The 22737-nt window shown below is 45.5% G+C and overlaps 2 protein-coding genes across 3 annotated transcripts in view; one reads left to right on the top strand and one right to left on the bottom strand.

Moving 5' to 3' along the window:
• Positions 1-22737, top strand: part of TTC13 (tetratricopeptide repeat domain 13) — a 90727-nt gene that overhangs the window by 1144 nt on the left and 66846 nt on the right. The gene's annotated exons all lie outside the window — the stretch shown is intronic.
• On the bottom strand, positions 7944-22712 carry ARV1 (ARV1 homolog, fatty acid homeostasis modulator). Its single transcript, XM_004281570.4, is given in 6 exon segments — positions 7944-10885; positions 10887-10998; positions 12020-12244; positions 15126-15279; positions 17860-17979; positions 22356-22712. Coding segments are annotated over 6 exon segments (849 nt in total). The 5' UTR covers positions 22566-22712; the 3' UTR covers positions 7944-10857.

Raw genomic sequence — 22737 nt, 5'->3', positions numbered from 1 at the left:
TCATTTTATTTATTGATTTTTGGCTGTGTTGGGTCTTTGTTGCTGCGCGCAGGCTTTCTCTAGTTGCGGAGAGCGGGGGCTGCTCTTCCTTGCGATGCGCGGGCTTCTCATTGCGGTGGCTTCTCCTGTTGGGGACTCTAGGCGCGCGGGCTTCAATAGTTGCGGCACGCGGGCTCAGTAGCTGTGGCTTGTGGGCTCTAGAGCGCAGGCTCAGTAGTTGTGGCGCCCGGGCTTCGTCGCTCCGCGGCATGTGGGATCTTCCCAGACCAGGGCTCGAACCCGTGTCCGCTGCATTGGCAGGCGGATTCTTAACCACTGCGCCACCAGGGAAGTCCTCGGTGGGGAAAATTGAAAGTGGCAAAACCAGGTGAAGTCTGGTTGTCTACTGGAACCTCTTCCTTCGAGGCTGGGCCCCTGCTTAACAATGAGGTGAACCTGAGCTCAGCTGTTCTGAACCTTGAGAACAAGAGAATCACTTGGGGGAGCTTTTAGAACAGTATCGAGCCCGGATCAAGACTTCCCCTTGTGCCCCCCTCACGCCCACCCCACTCCCCGCTCCGGCCCCTAGCATCATTCAGATTTAATTAGTAAGGAGTGAGGCCTGGGTGCCTGTACGGTTCTAAAAGTCCCCCCGACCCTGTGAGTCTAATGTGGATCTAGTTGAGATCTAGAATTCAAGATGTAGTCCGTGGAGCAGGCGCCACCGGAAACGTGGTGCAGAATCTCACCCCACCCAGCCTTCTGCCCCCGGCCCTGCGCCTTGACACGAGTCCTCCGACCATCATTCTGCACAGAGTTCCAGAAGTGCTGCTTTAAGTCAGCCCAGCACCAACACTGCCGCTCTTGGAGGGCTGTCCCTGCAGCACTGAAGAATTGCCTGGCCTGCCCCAGGCGAAGCTTGCAGGGCTGGCTCTGTCTGGGGGAGCGCTCTGATTCAGAATGCTTGCGTTCCCTGCGTCTGCGGACCCGCAGTGACTCCTAGGGCCTGTGAGTTTCTGGGCCTTTGTCTCATCACGGTGGGATAGCCTGTCAGAGTCAGAAGTGGAATGAATCAAGGCGAGCAAGGGGCCCTTCCCTTCTGGCTGGGCTGACACATTCCTGGCTCCTGCAGTGAAGTGGCAGGTACACATAAACACTGTGGGTGGTCAGCACTCCATCTGAAATATATGTAACTCACCGCAAACCTTCTCTTACTCTAAGTGTAGTACACTTTAAATACTGTAAATACAGCTTGGCAAGGAATATTGAAGTTTCCCAAATCATAAAGTGTTTTCGAATATACCCTTCTACAAAGGTGCCACAGGTGACTAGAAAATAAATTCAGCTGGTGTCCTTTTTTGCTACCTGGCATAAGTCATTCTTGTAAGTTCAGGGTGGGTCTGTCTTGCTACTCGGTGACCAGCAGAGAAACGTAGACGATAAGGCAGTCCAGCATTACCGGACGAAAGCTGCAGAAATTGTGAACTACTCTGTAAGGCGACATCCATAGTTGTTAAGAAAAACACCTCTAGCTTCCTAGGCATATGTGCAGTGAACTCAGAATTGTTGCTAATTTAAGCCTTGCAATTCACAAACGATGCTGTTCCCCTTATGTCCCCAGTGGAATTCATAGTCGGTTAGCCAACCTGACTCCTTGCTTTCATGCCTCTGTAACCTAGTGTGATGTTACTCCTTCAGCTAGCTTTAGCATTTATCGGGGTCACGTTGATCCAGGCGCCCAGAACAGATGACACTGTGAAGAGCCTCTGGCCAGTTCTCCACTTCCACAAACAGCTTAGCACGGGATGTTGAGTACTGTGATGGGGGAGGTACCGTGGGCCACTGAGTGCCAGAAGGAGACTCCACGGCTACTTGGGGATATTGGTGGAGCCATCTGAGCTGGCTTTGGAGGTTGAATGAGTCCCTCAAGAGGCCAAGAGTGAGAAGGCGGATGCAATGGCTTAAACGAAGTCTCCAAAAACTTGTACATGCAGTGCCGTGTGCTTTCATAAAACACTTTCCTTTCTATAATTTAAATGGGTTAAGCGATTTGCCTAGGACCGTGGCTAAATAACAGCGGAGCTGGAGTTCTCAGATGCACTTTGTGCTTTACGCTTAAGGCGCAAGCAGGTGCTGGAATAACGTGAAGTCTAAGGAGACTGCCTGGTACAGCCCCTTCACCTTCATCACAGTGCTGTATTATTTAATGATTTGTTGTGTAGTGCTTTCTGCTGGATCTTGGTCTGACGTCTACATGCACAGGCCTGATTTCTTTCAGAGCCTGTGATAATAAACACACGCCAAGTGTATGTGTGACCCAAAGACCCTACAGCAACCAACATCACTTCACTGGAGGCGAGTTGTCAGTGGAGTCTCATCTCTCTGTCCGAGGAAAACTTAGCGATTGTCAAAAGCCCAAGCACGTCCAGTCCTCTTGTCTTCATGGATTGTACTTTCAGTTCAGAGAGATGTATCTGAGCCCATTCTGTACGGAGTGGTAGAACTTCGGTTGGAAGGTAACATGTGGAGGTTACACGTGAAGAACGGCTGACACCTGCTGGGTCAGTGTCATGGGTGAAAAGACGATGGGAGCGCGTGGGCCTCCAGACCACCTAGTGTGGGCTTTGGAGAGGGTGTCAACAGCCTGCCTGATGCCTTTGTTCTAATCAACTGTGATAAGGATGCGTGATTTTCCACCTCACTCCTCTGGCCACCAGTTAACTGAGGACAGGTCCCTAGAGACCCAGCTTCCAACCTGGTTCTTCTGACTTTCTGAAGAACCCTCACAAGGAAGCTTAGCATCTACAGAATGTTGAGCACAACCCTTGTTAAATACACGGACAAAGCAAGATTAGCAGAATAAAAGCATGAAGTGATTAGTAGTTTAGGAAGAGTTATAGCCCCAGAGAGGCAGGTCCCTGTGAGAGGGGAGGACAAGAGGATGAGAGAATTATGCACTGTCAACCTCAGGCAGAAGCTCAAAGACCCCCTCTCTCTGCTCTCCATCCCATCTCCAAGACAGAAGCACTAATGAAAGTCAGTGACCAGTGGGGCCCCAGGAACACAGAAACCATTGTTACTGGGAAGGCCGATTTTGGTGGGAGGAGTACTTGCATTAGAAATAGACGTGGTTAAAGCCACAGTTACCATACGACCTGGGAGCATTTCCCAAGTCTCTCACAAGGGCATGGGGTATCAGAGAAGAGAAGTTAGGACTTTGTTCTGGGACTTAGGGAAGAGAGCAGCTTACCTTTCATTCTCTCTCTGCTGCCCTCAGGGTGATGAGATGCCAGGGTGGGCTCAGGAAGAAAGGGCGAGAGAGGAAACCACTTAAGATGACCTCTAGGACATCATTTGTGTTAGAGGCAAGAGAGCTCTGAAATTCCTAAGTCCAGCGCAATGATAGGGAAGCCATAGGGACTTGAGGTTGAAGGGCAGGCTGGTAATAGCGCCTATTCATCTGGTGTGTCCCTGTGCATGGACGCCTCAGGAATCTAGATGGAGGTGAGTTTGGAGAACGAGGAGGGTGCTTGCTAACCAGACTCCACCTGCAGTTACTGTGCGTCCCCAGCCAGGCCATCGCCAGGAGTACTCCCCACTGGGCACTGGTCCTCTCTGGCCGATGCCCATCTGCCTTCCTGGCAGAAATACTAGGGACGATAAATTCAACTCATTTCCCCTGGGGTCATACACCATGTGACTTTTCTCAACAAGCTATGAAGACACACCCTAAATGACCATTGATCAGTAATTTACACCAGCTCAAGCACCCTGCCCGAAGCACTTCCAGTGGGCTCGGACCTCGAATTGGAAGGAGCCCAGTATAAGACGTGGAGGTGGAACTTCTGTCCCCCAGCTGTGGAAGGAAGAGTAGAAACACGCCCCCTAGGGCAGAAGACACACTCTTGTACGGACATATGCCTGGTCACACATTTATGTATTTTAAATGGACTGGTGCGATTTATATACCACCTGTGTTTAAAAAAACTGTTTAAGGCTGCTTTATAAAAATTCACACAACACAATAAAATGCAGTTGTTTTAAAAAGTGGGTTAAAAAAAAAAGTGGGTTTAAAAATCAGCAAAGGGAATACGAAGGCAGGAAAGGTAAGATGCAGCCAGGTGTAAAGTCAGCACCGGAAGCACGTGCTGTGAGAAAGACAAGTGGTTCTATTTGCCTGCAGAACATAAATGAGGGAGTTTCTGACCTTGAATTGAAATGAAGGCCATAGATGGATGGAGAAGGCTCAGCTCTAGAGCAGGTGTTCGCCTGGGTGTTTCCCTGCCAAATGAGTCCAAGCAAGGTGATTTCTGGGAAATACGGGAAGGAGCTAGAATGGCATTCTTTCCGTGTCGTGAGGGAATCGTCATAGCTGCACAGAGTCCACTCCCGGCCAGTGCGGGGAGCCCCTCGCAGTGCGCTGAAATCTGTGTCCCTGGGACTCTGATGAAGCCACAGATAGAAGGTTAAGTTTCACGGGCGAGTCCTGCTCAAATTTGGGAGGTTGTGTGTGTGTGTTGGGTGTGGAGCTGCTGTTCGCCAGATGATTTTGTGATAGGCTGAAAAATGGCCCCCCAGAGATATCTGGGCCAAAGATACAGTCTCTGGAACTTGTAAATGTTACCTTATTTGGAGAAAAATGCCTTCGTGGATGTAGTTCAGGATCTTGAGATGACCAGATCATCCTGAATTACCCGGGTGGGTCCTAAATGCTATCACAAATGTCCTTGTAAGAGGGAGGCAGAGGGAGGTTTGACTCACGGAAGAGGAGGTGATATGAAGATGGAGGGGAGATTGACGTGCCCAGGAGCCAGGAACTGGCAGCAGCCACCAAAACCCGCAAGAGGGAAGGAATGGATTCTCCCTTAGAGCCTCTGGGGAGGGTAGTCCCGGCCACACCTCGGCTTTGGCCCAGTGAAGCTGACTCTGGACTTCCTTCCTCCAGAATTGCGAGAGAATACGTTTGTTGTCTTAAGCCGCAAGCTTGTGGTAAGGGGTACAGCAGCCACAGGAAACTGGCACAGATTTCTGGGCACCCTTGTGTTCCTCCCGCTTAGCTGTTTATCTCTGTTGCGACAGGACAGCATCATTTAATCTGCCAGCCAAATACACTGTGCCCCCCCCTTTCAGAATACCCAGGATGCATTTCCCAGTGGGCTCTTAGGGTTATCGTGAGGGTGAAGTGAGTTAATGATTATAAAGCCCCTAAAACAGTGCCTGGCGCAAAGTCAATAGTATATATAAACTCTTCTTAAATAGGAATGAATAACTATAATCCTGCTTGGGTACTGAGGTTCTTGCTTTTGCAGCGTATTTCCTCTACTGGCTTAGCCAGAGAACGCTATAATTTAGTCTTGGGTTACTAACTCTCCCTGCAGAATGAGTCGCCAGCTTTGGAAATAAGGTTATATCGGAAAGGTACAACACATCTCTTAAGGATCGCAGCAATTCTGAGGAAAGAATACAATACAACGCTCATTTTCTTCTGCAGCTTCTTCCTTGGAGGCAGAGGACTAATATTTAATCTGGTTCTAGTCATTTGAGTTCCCTATTTATTTAAAACTCTGTTGTTCTCTATTCCTAACTGTATTTGAAGACCACTATCCTTTTTCTTAACAAGGTAAGAATGACTGCAGTACCCCCCATTAGACTAGGGGTGGAGACTAATATAGATCCAGGGATCCACCCTTAGGCTAGGTAGTAGTGACCAAGATAGACCCAGAGATCTCCCATTAAACTAGGTAGTGGAGACCAAGATAGACCTGGGGATCCACCATTAGACTAGGTAGTAGTGACCAAGATAGACCCAGAGATCTCCCATTAAACTAGGTAGTGGAGACCAAGATAGACCCAGGGACCCACCATTCAACTAGGTAGTGGAGACCAAGATAGACCCAGGGATCTACCATTAGACTAGGGGTGGAGACTAATATAGACCCAGGGATCCCCTGTTAGACTAGGAGTGGAGAACAGGTTTTAGTCCCAGTTCTATCACTATATGCTTCTGTGACCATGAGCGTATCCCTGAACCATTCTGAGCTTCAGTTTCTTCATATAAGACTGATTTTAAAAATATCTTCAGCTTTTCTGACTGATGTTTGCCTTGTTTTGTTGTAAATACCTAAAAATACGCTTTCTTTGGCTCTCATGTACACCGTGACGTTTTCTTCCCGATTTAGTTCAAAGGCTTCAAACACTGTGATGGAAAATCTTCCAACAGAAGACCACTTGTCCGTTTTCTCTGTGCCTTATTCATCTATATTGTGCTCTCATAAATTGAGTATTTTTTCTCCTGGTTCTTGGCTGTGTTGAAAACTCAGGAGTCAGCAGTGGGCTGTCTGTGTAGCCACTGTGACGGTAACTGACCCGTGATCTTAAGGTAGCTTTTCTAGGATGGCTTGGGTGCATATGCTTTTTCAATAAAAGTGTGGATAAAAGTAATTTTTATACCTTCAAGAGAATTTCCATATACATGCCTTCTTTATTGTTGTCAGACCATGTTTCAGTGACTGGGGGAGAGAGAGGGATGGCTTGGAAAACATAAACATCATTCTAAGGCCCAAGCACCACCACTGCCTCATCTTCCCGGCACAATTGACCACTGCCTCATCTTCCCGGCACAATTGAAAATTCTGCCGTCTCAGGAATCACGGGGCAAGATTTAACAACTGTAAAACCTGGGTGGCGGATAGGTGTGTTTTCACTGTACAATTCTTTCAACGTTTTTGTATCTTTGAAACTTTTCATAAAGCATGTTGAAAAAGTAGGGCCACTGATAGCACGGAGATAAGATGAACTCCTGTGCCGGGCACTGGGGCACGGCCTGGGCGGCGGGAGAACTGGCCACCTCGCAGTGACCTGGAAGGCAGTCGCTCTCCCTTGTTCCTGGAGTCTTGCCCTTTCTTTTCTCACTCCAGTGAGTGATGTGGTAAATAGGCTGAGTGGAGTCCAAGGTCAGAGCTGATCAGATGGGTTTCCCTTGCAGTCCTTACCACACATTCTGCAGCGCTTAGCTACCTACCGCTCACGGATACCTCACCGACACCCTGGAAAGGGGTTTCTAACACTTCCTTCATTTTGAAAGATTAACAAGTCCCTTTATGGTGATCAAGACAGCCTGGAAATGTATTGAGTACGAATTTATAAATGGGTGATGTATGTCTCTTTATCTGAGTCAAAGATTTGAAAAGATATGATCAGTGTAGGGTTTTTTTTGGTCATTTTTTCCCCCTATTATTTGTTTTCGAATTGCTTTTTTCTTTTGGTTGTATGCCTTTGAACCATGTTTTCTACCCCCTCCTTAACATTTACAGGCTCCATCTGGTGGCCAACGGTCCTCTCCAGCCCTAGGCCGGAGACATTACGGCTACGGCTGTTCTGTGATGTTATCCCAGTTGGTTTTGTCCTGTTTCTTTTTTACTTTGGAGTCTTGTTTTTAACTATCTGTGTTGGTTTCATCATCCTTGGGATAAATTACAACTCACGAGGCCCTTCGTAATCCGACCTTTACGTGTCTTCCTAGTGTCCTTTGTAAAACTCCCACTGCCCACATTCCACCCAGTTGGACTATTCGCTTTCAGCCCCTGCCTGTGCACATTAGCACTCTGCTCTCTAGGGATGTACGTGCACTGGTATCCTCTCTACCAGGGGTAATGGAAAGTTCGTGTCCTTTCCCCTTCCCCTTGGAAGACCTTCTCGACTTCTGAGACTGGAACAGGTGTTCCCACTCTGCCTTTCCTGAGTACCCTATACTCACCCCTTTATAACACTTATGACACTGTACTGCAATTACCTAGTCCTGTTTCTAAATCCATCACTACTCGGTAAATGTCGAGAGGGCCGTGTCTTTTTTCCCACTGTATCCGTAGTGTCTGACCCAAACAGAGTAGGTGCTCGGTAAACATCTGGTGAATGAATAAGTAAATAATGAATGAAAGAACAAATGAATGAAGCAGGGAGAGAGAAAAGGAGAGAGGTGATATTTATTTAATAACAGCTCTGTTGAGATATAATTCACTCCTGTTAAGTGGACAAATTCAGTTGTTTTTAGTTATTTTTGGATCAGCTGATTTTAAAGAGGAACTTAGTTACAGGGGAAGATACTGAATTAAATATTCACAGAAGCTCAGTTATTGTGACTGCATTGAGAGAAAAGCGTTTCTCTTGTTTAAGAACACAAAATATTATTTTAACCATTAACATTTAAATGTCAAAGGACCGAACAAAGATCTTTTCTTCTGTGTGACGCATGAATTCACGTTCCTTCAATTCAGATGCTTACCTGAACCATCTATAATGTAGATGGTTCCTTGTGTCTGTGTGAGTGTCTCTGTGTGTGTCCCTGTGTGGCTTAGTTGTTTCCTACATGTAGGGGTGGGGTGGTAGGGTTAGGAGTCCCCAACGCCATAACCGTTGCTTTCTTTTTCAGGAAGTGTATCCAAATCTTTGCTTCATTTTGCACAACAATAACGAGAAGCTTGGTTTGTATTTTACGCCTTCTATTTTACGGATGCAGCTGGTCATGCCCCAGAGAGTAAAAAAAAAGGACACTGTGGCTGATGAATGAAGTATTCAGAGCGGCACATTCTGCTGAAGATCAAATCAGTAGATACTAGGGCAGGCCCTGTACTATGGGAGAGACAGTTAACGCAGGCATGGCCTCTCCCGCACCCAGCCAGACTGGGGGAGACGAGCATAAAACATGAAACAGCGTAAGGGACGTTAAAGACAGGTGGCCGCCTCCTAACCAGAAGCTGTCATGTGTAGCCTGACAAGTGAAGTGCTAACAGAAGGAGGGGACAGGCGTTCAGCACCGGAAGGGTCTCAGGAGCGCCGGCAGTGTGACTGTGCTGAGCTGGGCACCGGGAGGTCTACGGAGGGAGTGAGCACGGCAGACTGGAGTGTGGGGAAGGGCTTCGTTCCACGGAGAAGCAGAGGTGACTGGACCTGGTTAGGCGGAGAAGAGGCCCCTCCAGGTCCTGGAGAGGGTGTGACATCTCTGGGGAGGGGGAGAGTGCAGTAGAGAACGTGGGCAGGAGCATGTCTGCAGAGGAGAAGTTAGCACTAGAGCTCAGAGAACACTAAAAGGTGTTCCTCAGGAAGAGGAAGCTCCTGTCCACAGTAGGAAAGGATGAGAAATTCAGAGAGACACCAGGAGCGGTGCTCAGTGAAGAGAGGCAGAAGGTGGGTGAGGCTGTTGTAAACTGTGAAGCAGGAGACCAGGAGGCTTGGGCTGGGGTCGGAGTGACAAGATGAGAAGCCATCAGGAAGGTTCTGTTTCCGTGGGGACGGGCGGGCGGGGTACTGAGTTCGATTTTAGAGGTAATGGCCACACCGTCCTGGCAGTACCTCGGAGGCAGTGGAAGGGCATGAGTGACCTGGCAGAGGCGGAGGGCTAGAGGTGTCAGATCTGGAAAGATCTGGAAGCAACCTGCACTGAGAGGTGGGCCAAGGCGTGCGGAAGCCGGGCGTCTGCACGGCAGGAGGGAGAAGCGGAGGGCCGAGGACGGAAGCCGGGCACAGACAGGGAAGTCGGTGACAGAAGGGGCCCGGGCGGCCTGTTTCAGAAACCAGCTGCTTCCAGCGCAGGGCGGCGACAGGGAGGAGCCTGACAGCCGGCGGCGGCTGCCTTTGATCGCAGGAGCAGCGGCTCGGGAGACTAGGGAGGAAGGACGTGTCACCAAGAGGGAAGGCAGTGGAGAAAGAGGCTCAGGGAAGCTGCTCGCAAGTCGAGAGCTGCACGTGTCTGCTGGCAGAGGGGAGGAGCCGGCACAGACGAGAGAGGATGGAGGGAGCGATGCCTGGGGGCCGGAGAGGACGAGGCTGAGCTGAGCAAGGCGGGGGGCCGGGGGGGGGCGGGGGAGGCCGAGGTACCGCGAGAGGCGGAGAAGTTCTGCGGGACGCGGAGGACGCGCCCGCCCGCAGCTGCTCGCTCCTGCCCCACGCTTCCCTCATCAGCTGCCCCGCCTTCAAGTCGCCCGTCCTGCCTCAAGGCGGACTGCAGCTGTGGTCCAGACCCCTGAGGGTGACCAGAGGCGGGAGGACAGCTGCAGGGTGGAATCCGCCCGGGGTGCGGGGCGTGGAACGCTGAGCAGGGCTCCGAGGCGGGATGGAGGGAGGAGGAAAGAAGGCAGACGCCAAACAAGTTCCGGAACGGAGGGGGGACACCCAAGGAGTTGGTAAGTCTCAATTCTCAGCAAAGTGACAGCAGATGCGGAAGGAAGGAGCGCGGGAAGACTTCAGAACAACTGCTCTAAGGCCGCTGTGTGTGTGTGTGTGTTGGGTCCCTAGAGGTGCCCTCGAGACAGGAGCGCCACCCGGCCGTGCTCTGTGCAGACACAGGGACCGCCTGCCAGGCTTCACAGAGGAAACGGCTGGTGGACTCACCCCAAGAGCTCTAACGGGGGCGCTGACAGAAGGGTAGGAAGCTGGCTCGTTTCCAGGGACTAACAGGATAAGGCAACAGCTGCCTCTAGGTTCCAGGCACAGTCAAGAGAGAGGCAAGGGAGGTGAGAAGTAGAGGAAAGTGAGAGGTTTAGGTAAGAGAGGTACAAAAGGCAGCAAAGGCAGGGTTCATGGGAGGGAGGGAGTGGAATTGTTGGAAAGGGCGGGAGACGGCTGTCGTTCAGAGTCCGAGGTCTTAGGAGGAGTGCGTTGGAGGGAAGGTGTTACAGAACTGTGAGAACAGGGCCCCAGAAGCAACAAAAACATAGCTATTGATGTCACTGTGGATGACAAAAGACCCCGAGGGAGATGGAGGTGACCTCGAGGCACCCGGGTGCCGGGGGGTGGGTGATGTATTCTGCGACGACATCTGTCTAATTTGAGGAGGACACGTGTCTGCGTGCATGAACACTGAGAGATGCTCTCTGTACCTCTTCAAAAGTCTTGAGATTTATGGATGGCAGTCACTTCCAACAGCCCATGCCATCCTCTGGAAGAAGTAGACCATGGCGCTCTCCACCAGTAAGCCACTCAAGATGGCCAAAAAGGAGAGCTTGCGGTTGACGTTTAGGGTCACTGAAAAAGAGAAGGCAACTGATAAGTTCTTAAGAGTTTAATTAAATGATACTGGCATGTAAATTATGTGGTAGTGTGAATGGAGTTGTTTTGTAAAGCTGTTTTTAGAAAATCTGTTTGTTCTTATTAATCTATGCTGTTACTTTTCCATCTGCAAACCTTCTGAGAGAACCAAAGCATCTGCTTATAACAAAAACACTGAGCCTCTCCTGCTTGCATCAAGACACGGACTCCCATGAATATTACACAGGAAAATGAAATATTCTAAGGTTATAAAGAGAGTAACAGAAAAAATTTGCTACTCTTGGTTTTATAGTTTACAAGATGATAAACATTATACAAAGTATCAGATAATAGGTCCATTTAAAATAGCACTTCTCACAATGTGTGGGAAAAAGGAAGACACATAGGGCTGCTTACCCCTTCCTTGAACTGTCCTGAGCTGGGAGGCAGGCTGGCACCCTACCCTGGCCTGATAACTGCCGGCCATGTAACCTTGGTCAAGTGCCCACGAGTCATAAAGTGGAGATAATAATGGCTGCCCTACAGACCCCAGGGGATAGATATAATGCATAAAGAAGGCATTTTGAGAACTAAGGAGTACCATGTGGTTAAACTGAACAAATACCGAATGTGTGCTATATGTAAGGCACTATAGAAATGTTAGGCATCGTGATTATTCTACGAAGAATTCCAGCGTTTAACAGGTTATAGAAAAACTACTCTATAGGGCTTCCCTGGTGGCGCAGTGGTTGAGAGTCCGCCTGCTGATGCGGGGGACGCGGGTTCGTGCCCCGGTCTGGGAAGATCCCACGTGCCGCGGAGCGGCTGGGCCCGTGAGCCATGGCCGCTGGGCCTGCGCGTCCGGAGCCTGTGCTCTGCAACGGGAGAGGCCACAACAGTGAAAGGCCCGCGTACCGCAAAAAAACCCCAAAACAACCCAAAACTACTCTATATAGAAACAAGACTTCAAGCTTTCAGATGGGTTGAAAGCTGAGAGAACAATAAGACACAAACATACCTCTAACTGCCTGAAAATTTGACGTAAGGACAAATACTTTAATGAGTCTGAGGCACAGGGGTGTGTAGTCATGTTCCCAGATGACAGCTGGGATGAGCAGGAGTTTTCCGTAGCTGGATAATAACAACGCTTTCAGCAGCAAAGCGAAGTTGGGGTTTTTTTTCGCTGTTATGGGTCGTTCTACCCACAGGAACGTAAAGATGCCAGTAAAGTAGGCAGTTTGTTCTAAGGAGGAAATGAAAAATAAAGATATGAATGTCCAATCCAAAGCAGAGCCCCCTAGAAGCAAACCCACAATTCCAAAATGCAGCCTATCAGCTGACCACGAAAGAAATGCTTCACCAAGATCAAAGTTTCTTTTTTGTCCCCTTTTCTTCTTCTTCTTCTTTTTTAAAATAAACCCCTGTCTCTTGTGTCAAATCCTGTATGATTTCAGAAACGTATTTCAATAATTCTTTCATGAAATACTTCATCACCCTCTGGAGAAAAAGTAACTCCATAAGAACTGTAATCATCAACATTCTAAAGTTCCTTTTAGGAAGTAAGGTTCTGTGTAAACAGCTTTAGTCCTAGCGATCTCCACAGAAAGAACAGACAGGAGAACGGACGCTTTTAAATCTGAAAGGTGGGACCCAGCCTAGGAAGTACATATGACGATGTTTTTCGTGGTTCATTCTTCTACTCTTTATTGCGTGCCTATTAGCCATAAGATTCTGAATACTCTGTTAGCTAAATTTAAAACTTCCCTTATTCATTTTAACAAACTTTTTGAGTGTAATTCCATATCCTTCCAGAAAGCATTCAGAGACAGAGTCCAGACTAGAAGAAGCAATAGTTCCCCTGGTGTCCCACAGTCAGAATAGGGCACAATCTGCTCTGTCCCCATCAACTAGGAATTTAACGTTGCTTTTAACTGCACTCTTCTTTTTATGAAGATGGTTAGTGCTGACTTCCCGGCTGCATACATTCTGAATGGTCTGTCCCTAATTCTGCCTGAAGGTTTCTGCAGGATCAGGTTTTTCTGGAACACACGTATCATATTACAGGAGAAACAACTGTATTCTTTCTAAGATGTTTTATAACTGAATCTAGCCAAAATAAAGAGGTTCCAAATATAGGTGATTAGGATCGACCAACATAATTTAGGATGGTTAGCCCACATGAAATTTGATATATTCTTCAGGAGAGACACACTACCTCAGAAGGACTGAAGGGCTTGTCAACGGCAAGGATCTGTTCAAACAGGCAGATCATACAGCCTGGGTTTTGGACCAATAATAATAATAATAATAATAATAAAGAACTCCCTAACAACAAGAACCACCTAACGATGGTGGGTTGTCTCCTGTCACTGGGGATACTCAAACCCTCTTGCAGGAATCTAGAGAGAAGGGTTTCTTGCACTGGACAGGAGGGCTGACTAGGTCACCCTCCATAGCTTTCTAGCTTAGAACTTGGGAGACTCAGGGAACTGCAGCTGCCCTTGGGCTCTGCACACTCCTTCACAAGGCAGATGTTGGAGAGCCCCTAGTACTTAAGGCGTTCGTGATCAGGTGGCTTCAGTAGGAGCGGCGGTGGAGGAAACGGGAGACAGGGCGCCAGGAGACCTTCCCCTGGCTCTGCGCTGACGGTAACCTGCGGGGGGACTTAGGGTAAACCATTTGCCCTTCCTGTTCCTGTGCTTCCACAGCTGCGGATAGGGAAGAAGCCCCATCTACCCACCGAAGAGGATGGTTGTGAAAACTGAGTTGATAATACCGTAAAAACCGTGTTTAGGTTGTAAAATACTGTATTTGTGTAAAATATTCTTTATGAGTTGTTTTAGGGATTTGAAACCTAACTAGGGATTAGATTAAGACACATAAAAAAGTTAAGTAACAGTAGAAAAAAATTTCTGATCAAGTGTCAAAATGGCCACTGTAGAGTCGGTGCCACAGAAATTCCAAACTATTTGAAAACAAGCCTGGTTTGCTTTTTAGAAATTATGGACATAGAGCAGTTTATCTAGAGCAATTCTAAGAGGCTTTGCTTTAAAGCTTAAAATTATATTAGGTTCTGGTTCTTGGTTTAGGTGATGTGTTCAAGGATGTTTTTAATATTATTACGTACATTTGGGAATTCTCGGCATATAGATGAATTTTAAAACCTCTGGGACTGGATGAATTTTAAAACCACTGGGCCGAGGGAGTAAGGGCAGATTGAGAAGAAAAAGGGACAAAAGAGGACACACAGGGCTTCCCTGGTGGCGCAGTGGTTGAGAGTCCGCCTGCCGATGCAGGGGACACGGGTTCGTGCCCCGGTCCGGGAGGATCCCACATGCCGCGGAGCGGCTGGGCCCGTGAGCCATGGCCGCTGAGCCTGTGCGTCCGGAGCCTGTGCTCCGCGACGGGAGAGGCCACAACAGTGAGAGGCCCACATACTGCAAAAAAAAAAAAAAAAAAAAAAAAAAGAGGACACACAGTCCAGAAATATGACATTGGAGTGGACTGGAGACAACATTACTAAAATAATATTTCAGTATAATGAGAAGATTGTAGAAGCAGAAAAGCATGGAAACCAGTAAGTAATAAAATAGTCACAGAAATTAATTCAACCCAATTCTGACCTAAGTCACAAATGCAAATTCGGAAGAAAAGCCATTTCAGAACTTAAAGAATTTGGGGGAGTAGCCCCTTCCCTGCATGCAGCCAGATATATAACAAGTTTCCCCTATTAAATACATTGCATTAGTACAACGCAGTCAGTATAATACATTGAATAATGCCTGGCAATTATCAATCTGTTTTAATAAAGATGAGATTCAGGCAATCTTCAGATTGGATAATCAGAACTTAAATTGAAGAATTTTACTAAAAATACTGTGTCTCAAAATACTTTATGAAACACTCTGATCTGATAAGCATAATTATTTCCATGCCATATGTGTGGTAACAAAAAGAAAGCAGGTGATTTATACACACTCACCTAGCAGATTAGTGGTACAGCTGAAAATTTAGTCTCAAGTCTTCTGACTAGCTCCTCTTTACCAGTGATTAAGACCACACACCTTAATTTTAAAATCAAAATGTTAGGTCAACTAAGAATAGAAAGCATGGCTTCTTCCTACCTAGAGAAGCAATTGCAAACATTCTATAGAAATCCCACTCTTTAGCATATCTGATAAAGTCGTCAGGATCAATGCTCCGGCTCGAATCTTGAAGCTGCCACCATCTCAGGTACGCTTCACAAAGCAAACAAAACACGCAGAGCTTTCCGTGCATCTGGTAGGCAAAAAGACATTGCCATGCAATCAGGTAAAGAAACAACTGTACTTAACACCAATAGGCACAGACAGAGCTAACTTCTGTGGGTTTTGAAGGATGTCCCACCTAGTAGCTTGTCAAACTCTGAACTGCCCAATTAAATGCCAACTGTATTCAGTCTGTAACCAGTAGTTCTTAATCAGCAATGTTCAGCAGAAGCATCACATGGGGAGAGTTTTCGTAACACAAATGTCTACGCCCCAGTCCTGATTCAGAATCTGTGGAAGTAAATCCTAGGCACGCATATTTTGAAACAGTTCCAGGCAGAGGGTGAATTTTTTTTTTAACATCTTTATTGGAGTATAATTGCTTTACAATGGTGTGTTAGTTTCTGCTTTATAACAAAGTGAATCAGCTATACATATACATATGTCCCCATATCCCCTCCCTCTTGCGTCTCCCTCGCTCCCACCCTCCCTATCCCACCCCTCTAGGTGGTCACAAAGCATGGAGCTGATCTCCCTGTGCTATGCAGCTGCTTCCCACTAGCTATCTATTTTACATTTGGTAGTGTATATATAAGTCCATGCCACTCTCTCAGTTCGTCCCAGCTTACCCTTCCCCCTCCCCGTGTCCTCAAGTCCATTCTCTACATCTGCATCTTTATTCCTGTCCTGCCCCGAGGTTCTTCATAACCTTTTTTTTTTTTTAGATTCCATATATGTGTTGGCATACGGTATTTGTTTTTCTCTTTCTGACTTACTTCACTCTGTATGACAGACTCTAGGTCCATCCACATCACTACAAATAACTCAATTTCGTTTATTTTTATGGCTGAGTAATATTCCATTGTATATATGTGCCACATCTTCTTTATCCATTCATCTGTCGATGGGCATTTAGGTTGCTTCCATGTCCTGGCTATTGTAAATAGTGCTGCAGTGAACATTGGGGTGCCTGTGTCTTTTTGAATTATGGTTTTCTCTGGGTATATGCCCAGTAGTGGGATTGCTGGGTCATATGGTAACTCTATTTTTAGTTTTTTAAGGAACCTCCATACTGTTCTCCATAGTGGCTGTATCAATTTACATTCCCACCAACAATGCAAGAGGGTTCCCTTTTCTCCACACCCAGAGGGTGAATTCTAATGTGCACCCCTGGTTAAGAATCACTGCTTTAAATAGGAGTTCACCCTCCATTATATTTTCAACGTTCGTCTGATACACAGAATCCAGCAAGAATTTGTGTGACTCAGGAGAGATGGAAGCAGCAATAAGAGAATAGATTCAACCTGAAGATTTCATGATTCCTCCGAAGAAACGACTAGTCTGAACATGAATTTCTTAAAAAGTGCCCCTAGGTTGGATGAGTATAAATGAAAATAGTGAAAGCAATTAAAAGCTGGAAGTTTTTAAGAGGCTGAAATTTTGGTAAAAACAGAAAATGCTAGGCAACAAGAAGTGGCTTTGTTCCATATATTTCTCCCATGGGTTGACATTTATCAATATAAAGTGGGGAAGAGAAAGTGTGTGTGCAACTCAATGTGGTCCAGGGACGAGCGCGGGGTGAGCTGCTCAGGCTCCTCCAGCTGGCGCACTGGCGCTCCTGGCTGCACTCTGGAATTGCCCAGGGAGTTGTAGAAATACTCCTTCCTGGATCCCATCCCCAAAGATTTGCATATAACTGGTTCTGGGTGAGGCCTCGGCTTGGAAGAATTAACTGCTGTCCCCTCCGTCTCCCCCAGGTGGTTCTAATGTGTAGCAAGGTTTGAGACTCAATTATATTACTAATATAAACACTGCCTGGGTTGTTTAACTTGGGGGAGGAGGCACCGGGAAAATAAATTGCACTGTTACTGTCCCCGTTAGCCCAAAATTAGGGGTGCCAGATTTGGCAAAGAAAAATACAGGACACCCAGTTAAATACGCATTTTAGATAAACAGCAAATACTGTTTTTGTGTATGTATGTTCCATGCAATACTTAGGACATATGCTAAAAAATTATTTATTGTTTATCTGACTTCCAAGTTTAATTGGGTGTCCTGTATTTTATTTGTCAACCCTAGCCAAACTATTAAAAGAGTTCACAAGTCAGTACATTAAATGTATATTTCAAAAAAAAAAAAATCCAACTTCATATATTAGGACTTTTCTGATTTTTCACCTCATGTGTTCCCCGAACAGCAGAGTATAACATGCAATAAGTTAAGTTTTTAAAACTTTTTCTTTCAATGTTTGCTTATTTCTTTTAGGTATAATTCTCTCCCTACCAGGTTATATTTAATTTTATTCTGTTCAAAATTATTGATGTCTGTTTCAAAAGGTAACCTACTAAAAGGCAATCCAGATTATGGTTTGTCAACTTCCTGCTAGTGCCCATATTCTTAAACATACACTAAACACTGTACACTTTTTTAAAAAGCAGTGCCTGCTATTTCTAGAAATTTCCAGACATTGTTGAGATAGAAGACCCACTCTTGTTAGAATTTCTTTGTTTAAATAATATTCTTTAATTCTGTTCAAAATTGTTGATATTATTATTTAAAAATGCAAAATCATCCAGTAAAATTAGAAAAGAAAAAAATTATAACAACTTACATTTATTTTGGTATTGAAAAGAATATGCCTGTAGGCCTGGGCTCTGCATAAAATAGCATTAATCAAGATGATAACAGGATCATACTCGATATATTTGTCTACAGGTTTCTGGCAGGATTTCTGAAATAATGCAAGATAACATTAGAATAAACATATTCATACATTCTGAAATCTTAAAGGATTTCAAAACAGCGGAGTCCAAGTATGGCAATAAGGTTATATCAGCATTTATTTAAATAAACTTCCATTCAGATACAAGATGTTCATCTGCATAAGACCTGGTTTCAGAAATGCCTAAATAGAATCTTCTAGGCTAAAAATATTAATCTTTTAATCTCATATTTAAGAAGACCCAAAAGATATTTGATTTAAAGACTGATTTTAGGCAGGAAAGTATCTCAGAGCACGCTACTTTCAATTTGTAGGAATTATTATAAAATAAGTAAGTTTATAATGTACTTTCATTGCCTGTTGGCTAGATGGCTCCACCTTTGTGGTTCTTGAAACATGATTTGGAGAAAAGGGTTCAGAAAAGTAACCCTGCACCCAGAGCTTCTGAGAGCTCCAGGCAGGTAGGAATCCTCGGGTGGCAGATACCAAGAGAAGCCTGTCTTTCTCTCCATGCAGAACATGGCAAGAAAATGGTCCTTCTCTGCCATAGTAGACACTGGAGAACGCTGGCTGTATGCAAGGAACGGGGTTGTGCCGCCTGATTCTGAGTTGCCCAAATCAAGGCTCCCTGGGCTTTCAGCCATTCCTATTAAAGGGCTTTTTTTTTTTGGACACGTGATTACAATGTTATGAAATCCCAATACCATCAGAACATATAAAATGCAGGTATAGGAGAACAAGCTCATTAGAAATGACATTTGAAAGAGTATTAGCTACAAAGTTGCATCAATTGTCCTATTCACTGCATAAACTAATGACTACAATTGAAACACAAAACATTTTGAAACTTTGAGGGGATAAAATAGAAATAGAAGAAGTGATGGATATGCAAACATACCAGGATGGCCTTTTAATTATATCAGAGTGCTAGAAGAAGAATGGAGTGCGTTGAAGAATATGAACCCTGCCTTCCCAATGTCACCAAGTTAGATTCAATTCCAATTTAAAGCTTCTCCACTTCACTCATGTCGTTACAAGAAGTGTGTATGTCTGTCTAGTCATCAGGTGAACCAATGAAGGGAGATGTGCTATTACTCCAAATTTAAATCCACCTAATAGATCTGAGGTTTAAGAGGTTAGGCTTTTTAGCTGAGCAAAGAGTAAGCCAGTATCTAAACAGAAGCCACAGAATCAGAAATTCTATATACATGACAGAGCTGTTTTCTAGAACCTCTCCCTGTGCTCCTCATGTGGAGAACACTTCCTCTCTTTATACAAATGAGAATGGAAGACCAGAGATGCTACTTCACTTTAAAATGAAACTGCAGACTGGTCAGGGATCCTCTCTTTGTCCTTTAAAAGTTCCCTAAAACCCATCTTCTGACAGCATCACAAGTCTAAGACAGGATTTGGACATTTTTTAGAAGGAGGTAGGCAGAAACCAGCAGCAGGAGACACAGCAGCATAGTTACTCCTTTTGCAATCATTTGTCTGACATACGTGTTTGGAGTGCCTATTACACTCACAACAGCTCTCTTTACTTAGCCATGTCTATGGACCAGGCACTTCCACAGTGCTAGATACTTTCCTTGAGACATAGGCTCTACCCTCAAGGACCTTACAGTTTAGAAGGGGAAGTCAAATAAACATGCTACTGTAAGTGCTACAATGGAATGAGCACAGGGTGACATGAACCCCAACAGAAGAGGCAGCTGCTGGTATCATGGGACATGCTATGTACTATGCCCATCTCCCTTTCCCAACATGCTGAGTATTTTAGAAACATTGAGAATTCATTAAAGTCTGCTGGTTCCCTCCCTATCAGTTTAGGCCACATTTTTTCCTTGTTCTGCTTCTGTTATTTGCTTTTCCCTTGAGTGCTTCCTTCACCTTGAATGTAATGAGTCAAACCACACACACACGCACAAGACGAACAAATGTGCTAAAACATCCGATTGGGAGATAGCTAAATGTGGTAGAAATGTTTTCTTGTTCTGGCAAGATGGTTCTATTCCGTATCATTTATTACTCAACAGACAAGTATCCTGAAAGAGAAAGCTGTCCTCTAAGAAATCCCTGCAGCACAGGGACCGTGCACACCCTGGGAACTGAAATACTGCTTCCACCAGTTCAGTTTTAACATGGATATGGCTTAGTTTCTGCTGCTATGTTCTCTAATTCTATAATGAATCACATCTCTTTCAGAATATAAATTGGCCATTTTTTTTCATGAATATTCTTGCTGCTTCTTCCTGCCCATCATCTCCAGGACTAACCCCTTCCCCACTCATTCTCAAATTTTAGCTCCACAATAAGCAAACATATCTGAGAAGTGGAACCTGTGAGGGCAGTGCTGTCTTATTCATCTTTGCACCCAGCACCCAGGGGTGGAAGCTGCATCTTGCTGCCCTGAACAGAACTAAAACTTGAGACAGTCTCAAAGGAGTCTTGTTTTGTTTTGTTACCATAATGGATTTAGCAAATATCTGAGCACTTAAAATAGCCCAGGCTCCTCAGGATATTAAAAGTACAATATCTTTAATATAACTATAATAAATTGTGAAGCGCTGAAGCAGAGAGAGTGACTAAAAGCAAGGGACATGCTTCCATTAGAAGAATGTTAGAGAAACACAGATAAGCAAGCTGGGAGAAATGGCAGGAAAAAGCAAGAAGAGCAAAGGGAAGGGAGATTAGAATGAAAAATACTGGTAGGAGATCAGGGTGAGTATACTGCTGACTCCAAATACAGCAGAGAAGAGATCAAAGTACCTATAAGTTACCGGCTTGTAACCACTTAGAAACTTTGTATATTTTTTCCCAACAAAGAGCCTGATGTCTAAACACTTTTTCCTTTTAATCCCAGGACTTGGGCTGCCTTTACAAAGTTAATTAATTTATGGTTTGATTTTCAGAGTCTGGCATCACATGAATGATTTATCTGAGTAATGCAATCATGCACATCATTAAGCATTAGCATGATATAAACAAGGATACTACCTACTCTGTTTCATTAGGGGATGACTGTGTACAGTAATCCATAATGTACAGTACCACCGTTCAGTATTCCAAATATTACTCTAAAATCTGTCTCCTGGGTGAGAAAGTTCAATGTCTGGGGGAAAAAAGTGGGGGAGAGTATAGCTTTTGACCTAAACAGCTATCCAATAATTATTTTCTCTTTACATAAGTAAAGGTATAGAGAAGCCAGCGTCTGATGATTTGAACAGGGATTTTGTTGTTGTTAGCTTAATGCCAATATTTTTTTAAAATACAGATTATATTACAAATCACTGCTAACTAAAATGCATAGGCATTTACTAGCTTTTCTTTGGACAAACTATATTCACAGTTACGTGGCTGTCGTCTTTTATACGGGCCATATAATTGGCCTAGTCCAAAGCCATTAAGTTTAGACCACATATAACTTACTGTTCTCTCATACCGGGATGGCCTAGGATATGATCATCTAAAAAACCTAGAAATGGTTCACTCATTCAACAAATATTTATTTAATACCTACTATGTGTCAGACACTGTCCTGGGTGGTCCAGCTACATTAATGAATAAAATATACACAATCTCTGTCCTTGTGTCGCTTACATTCCAGTGGGAGGAGACAGGCAATAAATAATAAAGTCAATTATATACAATATTAGAAGATGATAGGTACTATGGAGAAAGATAAGCAGGGAAGGGTGATAAGGTATACCAGCCTTGAAGGGGGGGCTCATCATTTTTAATAGGGTGGTCAGAGTAGGCCTCTCTGTAAGATATTCGAGAAAAGTCCTTGAAGGAGGTGAGGGAATGAGCCACACAGATACCTGAGAGAAGACTGTTCCAGGCAGAGAATTTTTACTTCCTCAGTTTTGGTTTTTATATCACTAACGTCTAGCATCGTACTTTGCACATAATACTCTACATGCAAAAACCACAACGGATGAAGCTTGAAAAAGTATTCTAGGAGAATTTACTATAGGTTATGAAATGTAAAGATGGTAACATCTATCAAAGGGAGAATAAGAATGAAATAGCTTTGGCGTGAGCCCAAATGTCACCCTAATCCGATCTCTAAATGTCTACGCACAACACCTGCATCCATCTCCGTCCGAGGATTCGTTCTCCCGGGGCAGCAAACGTGACCGGCATGAGAAAAGCGCTGTAGGGTATGACTTCTCTACCACTACAGGGATTCATGCAAAGGTTCTACTGAGCAGGAACGGGAATGTCAAGCATCGAACTGAAGTCTGTATTAGAGGACCCTGAAACTCGTTGGTTTTTTATTTTTATCACCCTAAAAATCTGGTAGAGGTACCATGGGCTCTCGCGGTTCCCAAACCTCGCTGCGCCATTTCTTCCCCAAGGACAGCCCACACCTGACAACTCACACAGATGGTTATCTTCAGCACGCCGTGGCTGTAGTCTCGGTACAACTCCTTGGCCTCTTGGTTGCATTCGATGCACCTGTACTGGCAGGAGGCCGAGGCAGCAGCAGTAGTAGGAGTCGCTGCCACCCCATCCGTCTTCCCCTTTCCAGCTGTCACCCCCTCGGCGTTCCCCTTGCCGGGCCGAAGCCCACTCCGCCCATCAGTGCTCATTTCCACGCAACTGCGGGCCAGAACTTCCGATTCAGTGGCGGGGAAGACGTCAGACGCCAGACCGGAAGCCTTGCGCGGCGCGGTGCTTACCGGGACTCGCAGTCCCAGCACTGAAAAGGGGCTCGCAGGCTGGCTGAGCTGGGACTACAACTCCCAGGAGGCGTTGCCACTC

The sequence above is a fragment of the Orcinus orca genome, chromosome 14, assembly GCF_937001465.1.
Source record: "Orcinus orca chromosome 14, mOrcOrc1.1, whole genome shotgun sequence".
Lineage (NCBI taxonomy): Eukaryota > Metazoa > Chordata > Mammalia > Artiodactyla > Delphinidae > Orcinus > Orcinus orca.
The sequence above is the reverse complement of the archived record's forward strand: the minus strand, read 5'-3'. Positions and strand labels throughout refer to the sequence as shown.